The 11,534-nt window shown below is 44.8% G+C and overlaps 1 protein-coding gene across 2 annotated transcripts in view; it reads left to right on the top strand.

Annotated features, from left to right (window-relative positions):
• The window catches only part of mybpc2a (myosin binding protein Ca), an 86,030-nt gene that overhangs the window by 20,642 nt on the left and 53,854 nt on the right, over nucleotides 1–11,534 (top strand). For both annotated transcript variants that reach the window (XM_043679657.1, XM_043679656.1), the window contains exons 6-9: nucleotides 3,708–3,785; nucleotides 5,095–5,243; nucleotides 5,833–5,950; nucleotides 7,808–7,850. In XM_043679657.1, the coding sequence (XP_043535592.1) occupies nucleotides 3,708–3,785; nucleotides 5,095–5,243; nucleotides 5,833–5,950; nucleotides 7,808–7,850 (388 nt within the window). The remainder of the gene's footprint in view (nucleotides 1–3,707; nucleotides 3,786–5,094; nucleotides 5,244–5,832; nucleotides 5,951–7,807; nucleotides 7,851–11,534) is intronic.

The following is an 11,534-nucleotide window of genomic DNA, read 5'->3' as shown; positions in this document are numbered from 1 at the left end:
CTTTCATCCCCTCCCCCACTCACCTATTGTACTCTATGCTACTTTCTCCCCACCCCCACCCTCCTCTCATTTATCTTTCCACCCTTAAGGCTCTCTGCCTGTATTCCTGATGAAGAGCTTTTGCCTGAAACGTCGATTTTCCTGTTCCTCGGATGCTGCCTGAACTCCTATGCTTTTCCAGCACCACTCTAATCTAGAATCTGGTTTCCAGCATCTGCAGTCCTTGTTTTTACCCTCATAACTCTGTCTGACTTTTTCCACTCGAGATATGGCTCCCAGCAACAGTGGTTCAAAACAACGTCTTGAGACCCAATCCAATGCACAGTGAGCAGCCTTGCCCCAGGAAGTTCGTGCACACAATGAATGTGTACCTGCCCAGAGCGTTCCCCTTACTGCTTCTCACTAAGTCGAGTGTCATTCTGTAACAAAATCCGACTGGAAATAGGAGATAAAAACAGAAAGGAAAAACACCCCTGAACATACACAGCTGGCCAGAGAGCAACAGTAGAGATAGTGTTTTGAAATTGAGATGATGTCTTATCAAAACAGGAGAAAGTATGAGCTTTTCAGCCGTTCCATTCATTGGTGGTGGTCAACATGCATCTGGCAAAGAAGGAACCAACCATGTCTACCGCACTGCTTCCTTTATAATGCTCCATACGGCTTCAATACATGACTTCTCCTGACTACAGAATTGCCAAACCCCTGGAAACTGGTTTAGATATTCCTCAAATCGAGCTATTAATCACAACTAGAGTTTGCACACTCATTTGACACAGCAATTGCAACATTAGCAATGGGGCCCAGTCTACCTCAGATTACTCCAGCCCTCAATTACTGCTAATTATTTTACGTGGTGTTTTAGATGGTCTTGTGGCACAATGATAGTGTCCTTCCCCCTGGGCCATGAGGTCTGGATTCTTGTCCCACCTACCCCTAAGGAGTGTCCTGATATGTCTAAGCATGTAGATTGAAAGAACTACCCTGAAGAGAAAAATGCCTCAAAGATTTGAATAATGGCTACTTTGCAGCAAACCTACGAGTGGCTTATTCCACTAACAGGATATTGCCATCAATCATATTTGCCTAATGATTAATGTGCTATGTGAATTTCAGTGCCTGTGTGGTGCCAGATATGTAGCCTGTACGCTGCAATGGCTGGCAAACCAACATGTCGTTTTGGCCATTTGTAATTGGTAGCATGCTCAACCTACCTGGATTTGCAAGCCTCAGAATACACTATGCCCATCATTAGACGCCATTAACAATTTGGACCTTTGTATCTTTACTGCACCTACAATCAACATTCCCAAAGCCATCTCCAAAACCGGAGTCAATGCTCTGTATGGTGTCAGCTGCTGAATGGCCAAACTCCGAGGGGCTAACCAAAACCATTACCAAGTTCCTTGGTTTTTGCATTTTAATATCTCTGCCCATTTGCTCTCCACCCAATCACAGAGCGATCCTTTCCTTCTTCCTGCCCCTTTCCCACTGCTCCCACCAGCCAGGGATGAGTCTGTGGAATTCTCAGCCGCAGAAAGCAGTCGAGACCAAAACATGGAATGTATTTCACCAAAGAGTTAGGCATCATTTATAGGGCGAAAGGGTTTGGGGAAAAAGTGGAAAGAGGCTACTGAGTGAGTTTTAAGAAGGCTACTGAGTTAGATGATCAACCATGATCATGTGGAATGGCCGAGCAAGCTCGAAGGGCTGAATGGCCTACCCCTCCTCCTATCTCCTGTGTTTCCACTTACTTAAACTTCCCAGACCTCAATTTCTTTTCAGTTCTGATGAATGACATTGACTTGAGATGTTGCCTTGTGGTGCTGGAAAAGCACAGCCGGTCAAGCAGCATCTGGGGAGCAGGAGAGTCGAGCATAAGCTTTTCATCAGGAATGTGTGCCACTTTCTCCTAGCTGATTTTAACCTTATTGCGAAGCCTTTTCCAAGGGTGCCCACCTTGAAGAAGTTCTCCTCCGCCCTCTACAATCCTCCAGCATCTGCAGTCATCACTTTCCCCTCTGTGTGATGTTGCCTCTCTTTCTGTCCACTGATGCTGCCCAAACCTGCTGAGTATTTCCAGAATTTGTTTATTTTTCCACTCTCTGTCTAATTCTTGCTGAGCCCAGCTTTCTTGTAGGATAACCTATGAACCCTTGGGACATCAAGCAGCTCAGATGTGGTGCTGTCACCTTTATTAAAATCCTACTCCATTGATGAAAGCCAACATCCTCTTCAAACACTATTGCTTACTTTGTATCTTTGTTCTTGCCATGCCATAAGCTAACCCAGGAGTACATTGAGATGTAATGCTTAAATCAGAAATGCCTACATGTTACAATCCTGTTAGGAGGGATATCTATTTCTCATTCCACTCCTCTACCATTTGCAACAAAGTCTGAATTTAAAAAGGGAGATGATATTTCCAATTATACACAAATCACGCTCTGTATAGCTCAGTATCAGAAGCAAGTCAACCTGGCTCCTTAAGTAGTAAGTTTATTCAAACAAAATTGTAGCCTCCAGAATCATGGGCCAAAAAATGGGATTAGTCCAGTCAGATCTTTGTAAGCTAGTATGAAGATGTTGGGTTCAATAGCCTCCTTTTGGGTTGCAACATGTTATAAGATACACATCCTCTCAGTCGCACTCGCACTCACTCTGTCAGTCTGTCAGTCACTCTCTCACTCTCACTCTGACTCACTCAAATTCAGGGGAAAAAGCTATTAAACTCAACATTTAATTCATTTAAATAATAAGTTGGCCATGTAACATTTACAATCAGAAAAAAACAATGTTTTCAAGTTGTTTTATGTTCTGGCCTGCAGCCAAAGTCACTTTTACACACAAGCTGTTGGTACTGACGTGGCATCCTGGATCAGTTAGAACAAAAATTGGTGTGAATTTCGAATTCTCCTTTATGGCATAAATGGCATAGTGGCTCAGTAGTTAGTACTGCTGCCTTACGGTGCCAGGGACCTAGGTTTGATTCTGTCCGCTGGTGACTATGTGGAGTTTGCACATTCTCCCTGTATCTGTGTGTGGGTTTCCTCCAGGTGCTCCGGTTTCCTCCCACAGTCCAAAGGTATGTAGGTTAAGTGGATTAACTATGGTAAATGTGGGGATGCCTTTTGGAGAATTGGTTTGGCTGAATGACCTCTAGGTGCACTGTTGGGATTCTATGCTTCTTTCCTTGTGGTGAAGAGATTTTCCAGTGGGTTTGCAATTCTCAAAGTTTGATTAAGATGGAGGACAGTTCAGAAAATAGAGAGAGGACACAGGCTACTGTTCCAAGCAAGTCATCTCTTTGGCTGTCTGTGATAAAATCCCATAACGTAATTATTCCCACAAACTGAGTCTTGTGACCTCTCTCAGAAAGAGTTGTAAGCCTCGTGACTCCCGTTGTCTGATTGTATTCTTTACAAATGTATCCCTGCTGTGGTCAGTCTTCTCTGTTTTGTGAGGCGTTCCTCCCCAAGAGCTCCAAGGTCTGACTAGTCATTGATATGCAATATTAATATTTCAGGGAGCCCACTTTCATAACGATGTCTAGAGTTTTGCACAATGCATTCATTTCGCTGCAAATGGCCCTTAGAGGAACATTTTCTCAGTAGCATCGTCTAACAAAGAGCCCACGGTTCACAAGCCACGATCTACAGCGCAAGCTCCTGAGGTGTGTGAATCTTTTGTTTTTGCTCCTTTTACAGACACAGCCCCTGCTGATGCACATCAAAACCTGACTGGCCTCTTCATTGAGAAGCCAGAAACAACATCAGCTTGCATTGGTGAGTCTGTACATATTGACAGTCTGAGTGAATGATTGGAGCGATTTAAAGTGTGTCAAGGTATCTTCACTGTTTGATATTGTACGTTGGTGGGTGGAATCTAGGGTGAAGGGCACGTTGCATAATTAGAACCAGGCTAAGAGTGGGAATTACAACTCACTTAATAGGGTCGTGGAAATCTTGGAAAACTGACCTTCCAAGAAACTGTGGAGGATGGGAGGGGGGAGGGTGAAGAGTTGGGGAGGGATTCTTCCTGGTCCTACGTTCTCATTCAGGATAGTCTTAGAGATGAACGTCCTTGACGTGTAGCAGAGTGGGTTCAGTGTGGGAGCAGTGCATGTGAAACTCTGTGGGTTACAGGGCTGGAGGGGGTTACAGACCTAGAGAAGGGTGAACCCATAGAGGGATTCGACCACAAAGATCAACACTTTCCAGTTTAGATGTTGCCAAGTTGCTGAGATCACTGACTGCAAGGCTTTTGTTATTTTACAAATGATTTCCTCTTGCGACATATATGTTGCTGGCTAGACCAGCGTTTGTTGCCTGTCCCTAATTGCCCTTGCTGTTGGTGAGCCACTGTTTTTAACCACTGCAGTCCGTATGGTGGGCCACCCATAATGTCCTTAGGGAGGGTATTCCCTGAGTCTGACCCAGCCACACTGAAGAAATGGTGATTTATTTTCAAGTAAGGATGGTGAGCGACTTGGAGAGGAGCTTAGAGGTGTTGACTTTCCCATATATCTGCTGCCCAAATCCTTCAAGATGGTAGAGGTTGCAGCTTTGGAAGGCACTGACAGAGGAGCCTGAGTGAATTTCTGCAGTGCATTTTGAAGGTGGAACTCACTGCTGCTACTGAGTGTTGGGAAAGTATTGAATGGGGTGCTCATTAAGGGAGCTGCTTTTTACCTGGATGGTATTGAGCTTCTTGAGTGTTGGGTCATTGGGAGTGGACGTGGGTCAGGATACAGATGGCAGATATTTGGGGGAGCTTACATTTACAGAGTGTGGGCTATGTAAGTCTGGTCAAGACAGGAACAATCAAATTGGGCAGGTAACAGGAACACAGACCTGAAGGGCGAGATTATTGAGGTAGAAATGTATGGTCTTTGTGATGGACAATTTCTGAGGTCTGGTGCTCTGCTCTGGGTCATACAGAATGTCAAGGTTGCAAACAAAAGTTCTGGAGCTTGCTGTGTAGGATCGCCCCTCTCAGATTGGGATTTACCGAGATGCTGCTAAGTGCTGGAGTAAACCAAGAGGAGACTGAAGGGGAGGGGTTGCCTGACCTTTTCTTGCCTTTGCTCAACAGGTAGCAGTATCTGTCTGGTCGCTAAGGTTGACTCGAGCAATCTTCTGAAGAAGCCAACCATCAAATGGTTCAAAGGGAAATGGATGGATCTCAGCAGTAAAGCTGGGAAAGTGTACCAGTTCAAGGAGCAGTACGACAGCAAGTCAAAGGTGAGGCCCACAGCCTGCATGATGACTCGGCTGTCCATGTTTGCAGATAGAAAGAGCCCACTCGCCCCTCTCACGCATCCTGACTTTTTTCTATAGCTGCAGTTGGCCCAATCAAGAAGGTTACCTGTATTGGGACAACTTTCTTGATAATTTCTCCCAATTACGTTGATCACCAGACCTGTATCTAAAAGACCTTAGAATCCCAACAGTGCAGAAAGAAGCCATTCAGCCTGCACAGACTCTCCAAAGAATATCCCACACAGACCCAATCCTGCATTTACCGTAGTCAACCCGCCTAAACTGCACTTCCCTGGACAATTTAGCATGATCAATCCACCTACCTTGCACATCCTTGAGGGATTGTGGACTGTGGGAGGAAACCAGAGTAGCCAGAGGAAATATTCTCAGACATGGAGACAATGTGCAAATTCCTCACAGACAGTTGCATAAGGGGGTGGAATCGAACTTGGGTCCCTGGCACTGTGAGGCAGCAGTGCTAACCACTGATCTGACTGATGACGCAGTTCTACAGGCATCTACATTTGCTAGTGGAGCGTTTTATTTAAGGTAATGAACTGTCTTTCCACAGATTTACACCTATGAGATGAAAATAGCTAAAGTTGATAAGACCATTGCAGGTGGTTACAGATGTGAAGTGACCTCAAAAGATCAGTTTGACAGTGTGGCCTTTGATATCACTGTTGAAGGTAAGAACTATACTATTGTAATAATCCTACCTTGATATTAGATACTTTTAACCAGCCTGTTCAGGGATGTATGGAGCAAGATGGGACTTGAACCAGGATGTACGCTACCACTGCACCACAAGCACCTCTTGCCCTGATTATATACAGGACACTCAATGCTTTCAAGTTGGCTTTGTCGGAGGTATTCTCAACCCTAAAGGACAGCGGGTTCATGATAAATTTGGAATCCCTACAATGTGGAAATAGGCCCTTTGGCCCAACAAGTCAACACCGACCCTCCAAAGAGTAACCCACCCTAATACACCTAACCTACACATCCCTGAACACTATGGGCAATATAGCACGGCCAATTCACCTAAACTGCACATCTTTGGAGTGTGGGAGGAAACCAGAACACCCCACGCAGATACGGGGAGAATGTGCAAGCTCCACACAGACAGTTGTCTGAGGCTGGAATCGAATCCAGGCCCCTGGTGCTGTGAGGCAACAATGCTAACCACTGAGCCACCATGCTGCCCCTCTACACCAGAAACATGAGCTCAAAATGCACAGTAACACCAAGGGGAGTCACAACTGCCTGTTTTAATGGCCCTGGTAATTGCTAAAGACCCCAACTTGCTCTTTTAGAAAACATATCAGGAAAACTATTTTGCCCATCTTGTAGCTTCCCACCCTGAAAGAATCTGAATACTTCTGCCCCAAAACTCCACGAGATCCAAACCATTCTTAAGCCTTCACTTCCATTTCACAATTTGGGAATCCATTTCAAAAGATTGTCCAAATCAGGAGCAGGCCATTCAGCCCCTCAAGTCTGCTTCAACATTCAGTAAGGTCATGGCTGATCTGTTTGGGGCCCCAAATTTACATTCCTGTTTGTCCCCCAAAATCCATGACTTCTATATCCATCAAAAATCTAGTGCAGCCTTGAATGCACCCACCCAGCCTCTGCTACTTTCTCCAGAAAAGTATTCAATATACAATAATCCTCAGAGAGAAGAAATTCCTCCTCACTTCCATTTTAAATGGGCCACCCCTTTTAATTGTAAACCCTGGGCCCGTGTTCAAGATTACTCCGTCTCTGCAAGGACGATGGTAGCCATGATGTGGAGGTGGTGGACTGGCGTGGACAAAGTCAGAAGTCACATGACACCAGGTTATAGTCCAACAGGTTTATTTAAAATCACAAGCTGCTGTTTCATCAGGTGATATCTGAATACTTCACCTGATGAAGGAGCAATGCTCCAAAAGCTCATGATTTCAATAAACCTGCTGGACTATGACCCGGTGTTATGTATCTTCTGTCTCTGTGAGAACAGTAGTCTTAAAATTACCTTCCACTGGTTTCACTACTGTCTTCTTTTCCTTTGCAGTTTAGTTTAAACAATGTCTGAATTTTTTACACGCCTGTTCAATCTTCCAAGCAGGGAAATGCAAAGTTTTGTCCAAAGTGGAATTTTAGCATGTTTTAACAAAAGCAAGTCACTTTCTGTCAAGTGTCACTGAAGTCTATATATTGCTCTTTACCTTCAGATTCAATTTGGAACCTCTCCTGTCAAATCTAAACATTGAAACAAATGTGGGTGCTGGAAATCAGAAACAAAAATAGGAATTTCTGGAAAAGAAATCAGTGTAACTCTGAGAAAGGGTTACTGGACCTAAAATGTTAACTCTGATTTCTCTTCACAGTTGCTGAATTTTTCCAGTGATTTCTATCTTTGCTGCCACCAGATCTGCTGAGGTTTTCCAGCAATTTTGGTTTCTGTTCCTTTCAAGACAATGTTGCATGTCTCCCTGATAATCTTGTAGAACTTATTATAGATGTCATGCCTTTCTAAGTCTTCACTCATTTTTCTGCAGCGTCAGCGGAGGAGAATAACCTTCTGACAACTTTTAAGCGAACGTGAGTATTTGTTTACTCTTTTGGTCTGTCTGAAGATCGAGCAGTGCTGGTTGGGGACCAGAGAGTGTTGCCCATCCCTAATTGCCCTTGAACCTAGTGGGCTTCTGGGTCCATTTCGCAGGGGAGTTAAGGGATTAAGGATAGGGGATGAAAGTGGGAGCAGGGTACTGAGTTGGATCATCAGACTGGAAGGCACAGCAGATTTCTTAGGGCCGAATGACCTGCCCCTGCTCTTGTTTCCTATGTTTGAGAGTCAACGACATTGCTGTGGGTCTGGAGTTACATCTAAGCAAGATGGGATAAAGATGGCACATTTTAAGTACATAGAATCCCTCCAGTGTGAAAGCTGGCCATTTGGCCCATTGAGCCCATACTGACCCTCCAAAGATCATCCCACCCATTACCTTGTCCCTGTAACTCTGCATTTCCCATGGCTAATCCAAGGAGCAGGAGAGTCAATGTTTCAAGCTTAAGCCCTTCATCAGGAACATTCCTGAAATGTTAACTCTGTTCATCAGGAACATTGACCCTCCCACTCCTCAGATGCTGCCTGACCGGCTGTGCTTTTCCAGCACCACACATTTTGACTCTGATCTCCAACATCTGCAGTCCTCACTTTCTCCTCCTCCATGGCTAATTCACTTAGCCTGCACATCCCTGGATAATATGGGTAATCCACCTGACTTGCACATCTTTGGACTGTGGGAGGAATCCAGAGCAAACCCACACAGAGACGGGGAGAATGTACAGACAGTCACCCGAGGCTGGAATTGAACCTGGGTCCCTGTGCGCTGTGAGGCGGCAGTGCTAACCACTGAATCATCATGCCGCCTTAAAAGGATAATCTTGTTTAGACACACAGTGGTTCATGTGTGAAATGAAATTCCAGAGAACGTGGTAGATGCAGCTACAGAATGCCAAAAGACATTTGGAATAGTTCATGAATAAGTAATGTTTGAAGGGATATGGGCCAAGCACAGATAGATGGGACTAGTTTAGTTTGGGTTTATGGTTGGCATGGACTGGTTAAACCAAGGGTCATGCTTCCATGCTGTATGACTTTATGACTCTCTGACATTAGTGAATCAGGTGCCTTCTTAATGTAATGAGTAATGGCCTCATGCCTCACTCTCTGTATTGTATTCATTGTTTTTCAAGATTACTGGCTGCTGTGGTGGGATTTGTCCCCAGAGCTTCATGTTGGGCCTTTGGGTTACCAGTCACCATCAGCATCTTCCCTTATTGGTTATCTGTCCTTCATTGCCATGGTGGTCCTGATACAGTTGACGACACTCAGGTTGTTCAGGGGTGAGGTCAGAGTTGTCCATGTTGGTGTGGGAGCCAAGGACAGTCCAGAACAAGACAGGACAATGGTGTTTTCTTCTCTAAAGACCGTAACTGGGTTCTAATGGTCACTGTTATTGATTCCAGCATTTTAAAAAAATATTTACCCTTTGAGCCCATTAGCCCTAAGAACTACCAGGGCAGAAATTGGACACTCAATAGTCCTGGGGAGTGCAGGTTCATAGTTCCTTGAAAGTGGAGTCACAGGTAGACAGGATAGTGAAGAAGGCGTTTGGTATGCTTGCCTTTATTGGTCAGTGCATTGAGTTTAGGAGTTGTGAGGTAATGTCATGGCTGTACAAGACATTGGTTAGGCCACTTTTGGAATACTGCGATCAATTTTGGCCTCCCTGCTATAGGTACGATATTGTGAAACTAAGAGTTCAGAAAAGACTTACAAAGATTTGAGGTGAAGGGGTAATGGGTTGTAGGGGAATGGGTCTGGGTGGGTTGCGCTTCAGCGGGTTGGTGTGGGCTTGTTGGGCCGAAGGCCTGTTTCCACACTGTAAGTAATCTAAATCTAAGATTCGAGAGTTTGAGCTGTACAGTGAGACTGAATAGACTGGGGCTATTTTCACTGGAGCTTCAGAGACTGAGGGGTGACCTTATAAAGGTTTATAAAATCATGAGGGGCATGGATAGGGTGAATAGCCAAAGTCTTTTCCCATTGTAGGGGGAATAGGTTTAAGGTGAGAAGGGAAAGATTTAAAAGGTACCTAAGGGGCAATGTTTTTACGGACAGGGTGGTGCTTGTATGGACTGAGCTGCCCAAGAAGTCGTGGAGGCTGGTACAATGACAACATTTAAAAGGCATCTGGATGGGTATCTAAATAGGAAGGATTTAAGAGGGATATGCGTCAAATGCTGGCAAATGGGACTAAAGTAATTTAGGATATCTGGTCGGTACGCATGAGTTGGACCAAAAAGTCTGGATTCTTGCTGTACATCTCTATGACTCCTTATTAAAAATAGTCAATGTTTTGGTCTCAACCGCTTTCAGTGGCAATTAATCACACAGATTCATTGCTTTCTAGCTGAAGAAATTTCTCCTCATCTCAGTCATACAAGGTTGACCCTGTCTGCTCAGACTGTGAACCCTGGTTCGAGACTCCAGGCACTGGGGGTATCTTTTCTTCACTTACCCTGTCCAGCCCTGTTAGAATTTTATAGTTTTCAATCAGATTCCACCTCAGTCTTGTCAACTCCAATGAGTATTAAGGCCAGCCAGTGATGCTAATGTCCCATGATTGAATTTAAAAAAATTATCTTTTTGAACTGAATGCAATTCTTAAACTTCCCATGGAAGGATTTGGACTTATATTTATTTGATTAACACCAGTAATCTCTCTGCTACTGAGGCAGTGTTGTGTTACAGTTTGTTGAGGGAGTTTGGAGTTGCTGTAGCAATTGTTGTAGCCTGGAGCTACAGACAGCGATGGTCAAGGCTGCCATGTTTTTTCCATCACGCTGCCATCCAGGAACCTCTCCTGCTGCCATCGATGTGTGTCAGAAGGATTTGCAGATTGATATGTTCTAATCTCCAGCATCCGCAGTACCCACTTCTGCCTAGTACCTGATACGGTACTCAACCTGTTGGGTCACATTATGAATGTGCCGTCGTTGACCATAGTGTCCTGGAGTGTGATTTAAACACAGATTTTGCCAGACTGAATACTTGACACTGCAACAGCAGCTTCTGTTATGTGGCAGCACCCAGTTGTCAGTACAACTTACCCACGTGAACACACTGCTAATCAGCTAGTCATTCAGCCATGGGGGATATCGTGCTTGAACCTGACCAGGACTGTCTGCAGCCACAGAGGAAGGGTTGATGCAGTATAGGGGGCCACCGTTAATGAAGCCACACCTCAGTGAGATGTCTCTCTTAGGAGATAAATAGGAGTCCTTGTTTTCCTCTTCGAAAGAGGAGGCTAAGGGCTAACCTGAGAGAGGTTTCTATGATTAGGTTAGACAGAGGGAAGCTTGTGGAGGAGACCTGAACTGAGGCCGTTAAACACAGGAACATAGAAAATAGGAGCAGGAGTAGGCCATTTGACCATTCAAAACTCTCAGCCATTCAGTATGATCATGGCTGGGCATCTAACTTGGGTCTCGCAGTAGGGTTAAAATCAACTAGGTAAAAACAATGACTGCAGATGCTGGAAACCAGATTCTGGATTAGTGGTGCTGGAAGAGCACAGCAGTTCAGGCAGCATCCAAGGAGCTTCGAAATCAACGTTTCGGGCAAAAGCCCTTCATCAGGAATAAAGGCAGTGAGCCTGAAACGTGGAGAGATAAGCTAGGCTCACTGTCTTTATTCCTGATGAAGGGCTTTTGCCC

Source organism: Chiloscyllium plagiosum, chromosome 39 (genome assembly GCF_004010195.1).
Source record: "Chiloscyllium plagiosum isolate BGI_BamShark_2017 chromosome 39, ASM401019v2, whole genome shotgun sequence".
Lineage (NCBI taxonomy): Eukaryota > Metazoa > Chordata > Chondrichthyes > Orectolobiformes > Hemiscylliidae > Chiloscyllium > Chiloscyllium plagiosum.
Note: the sequence above shows the minus strand (reverse complement) of the source record. Positions and strands in the feature narration are given on the sequence as shown.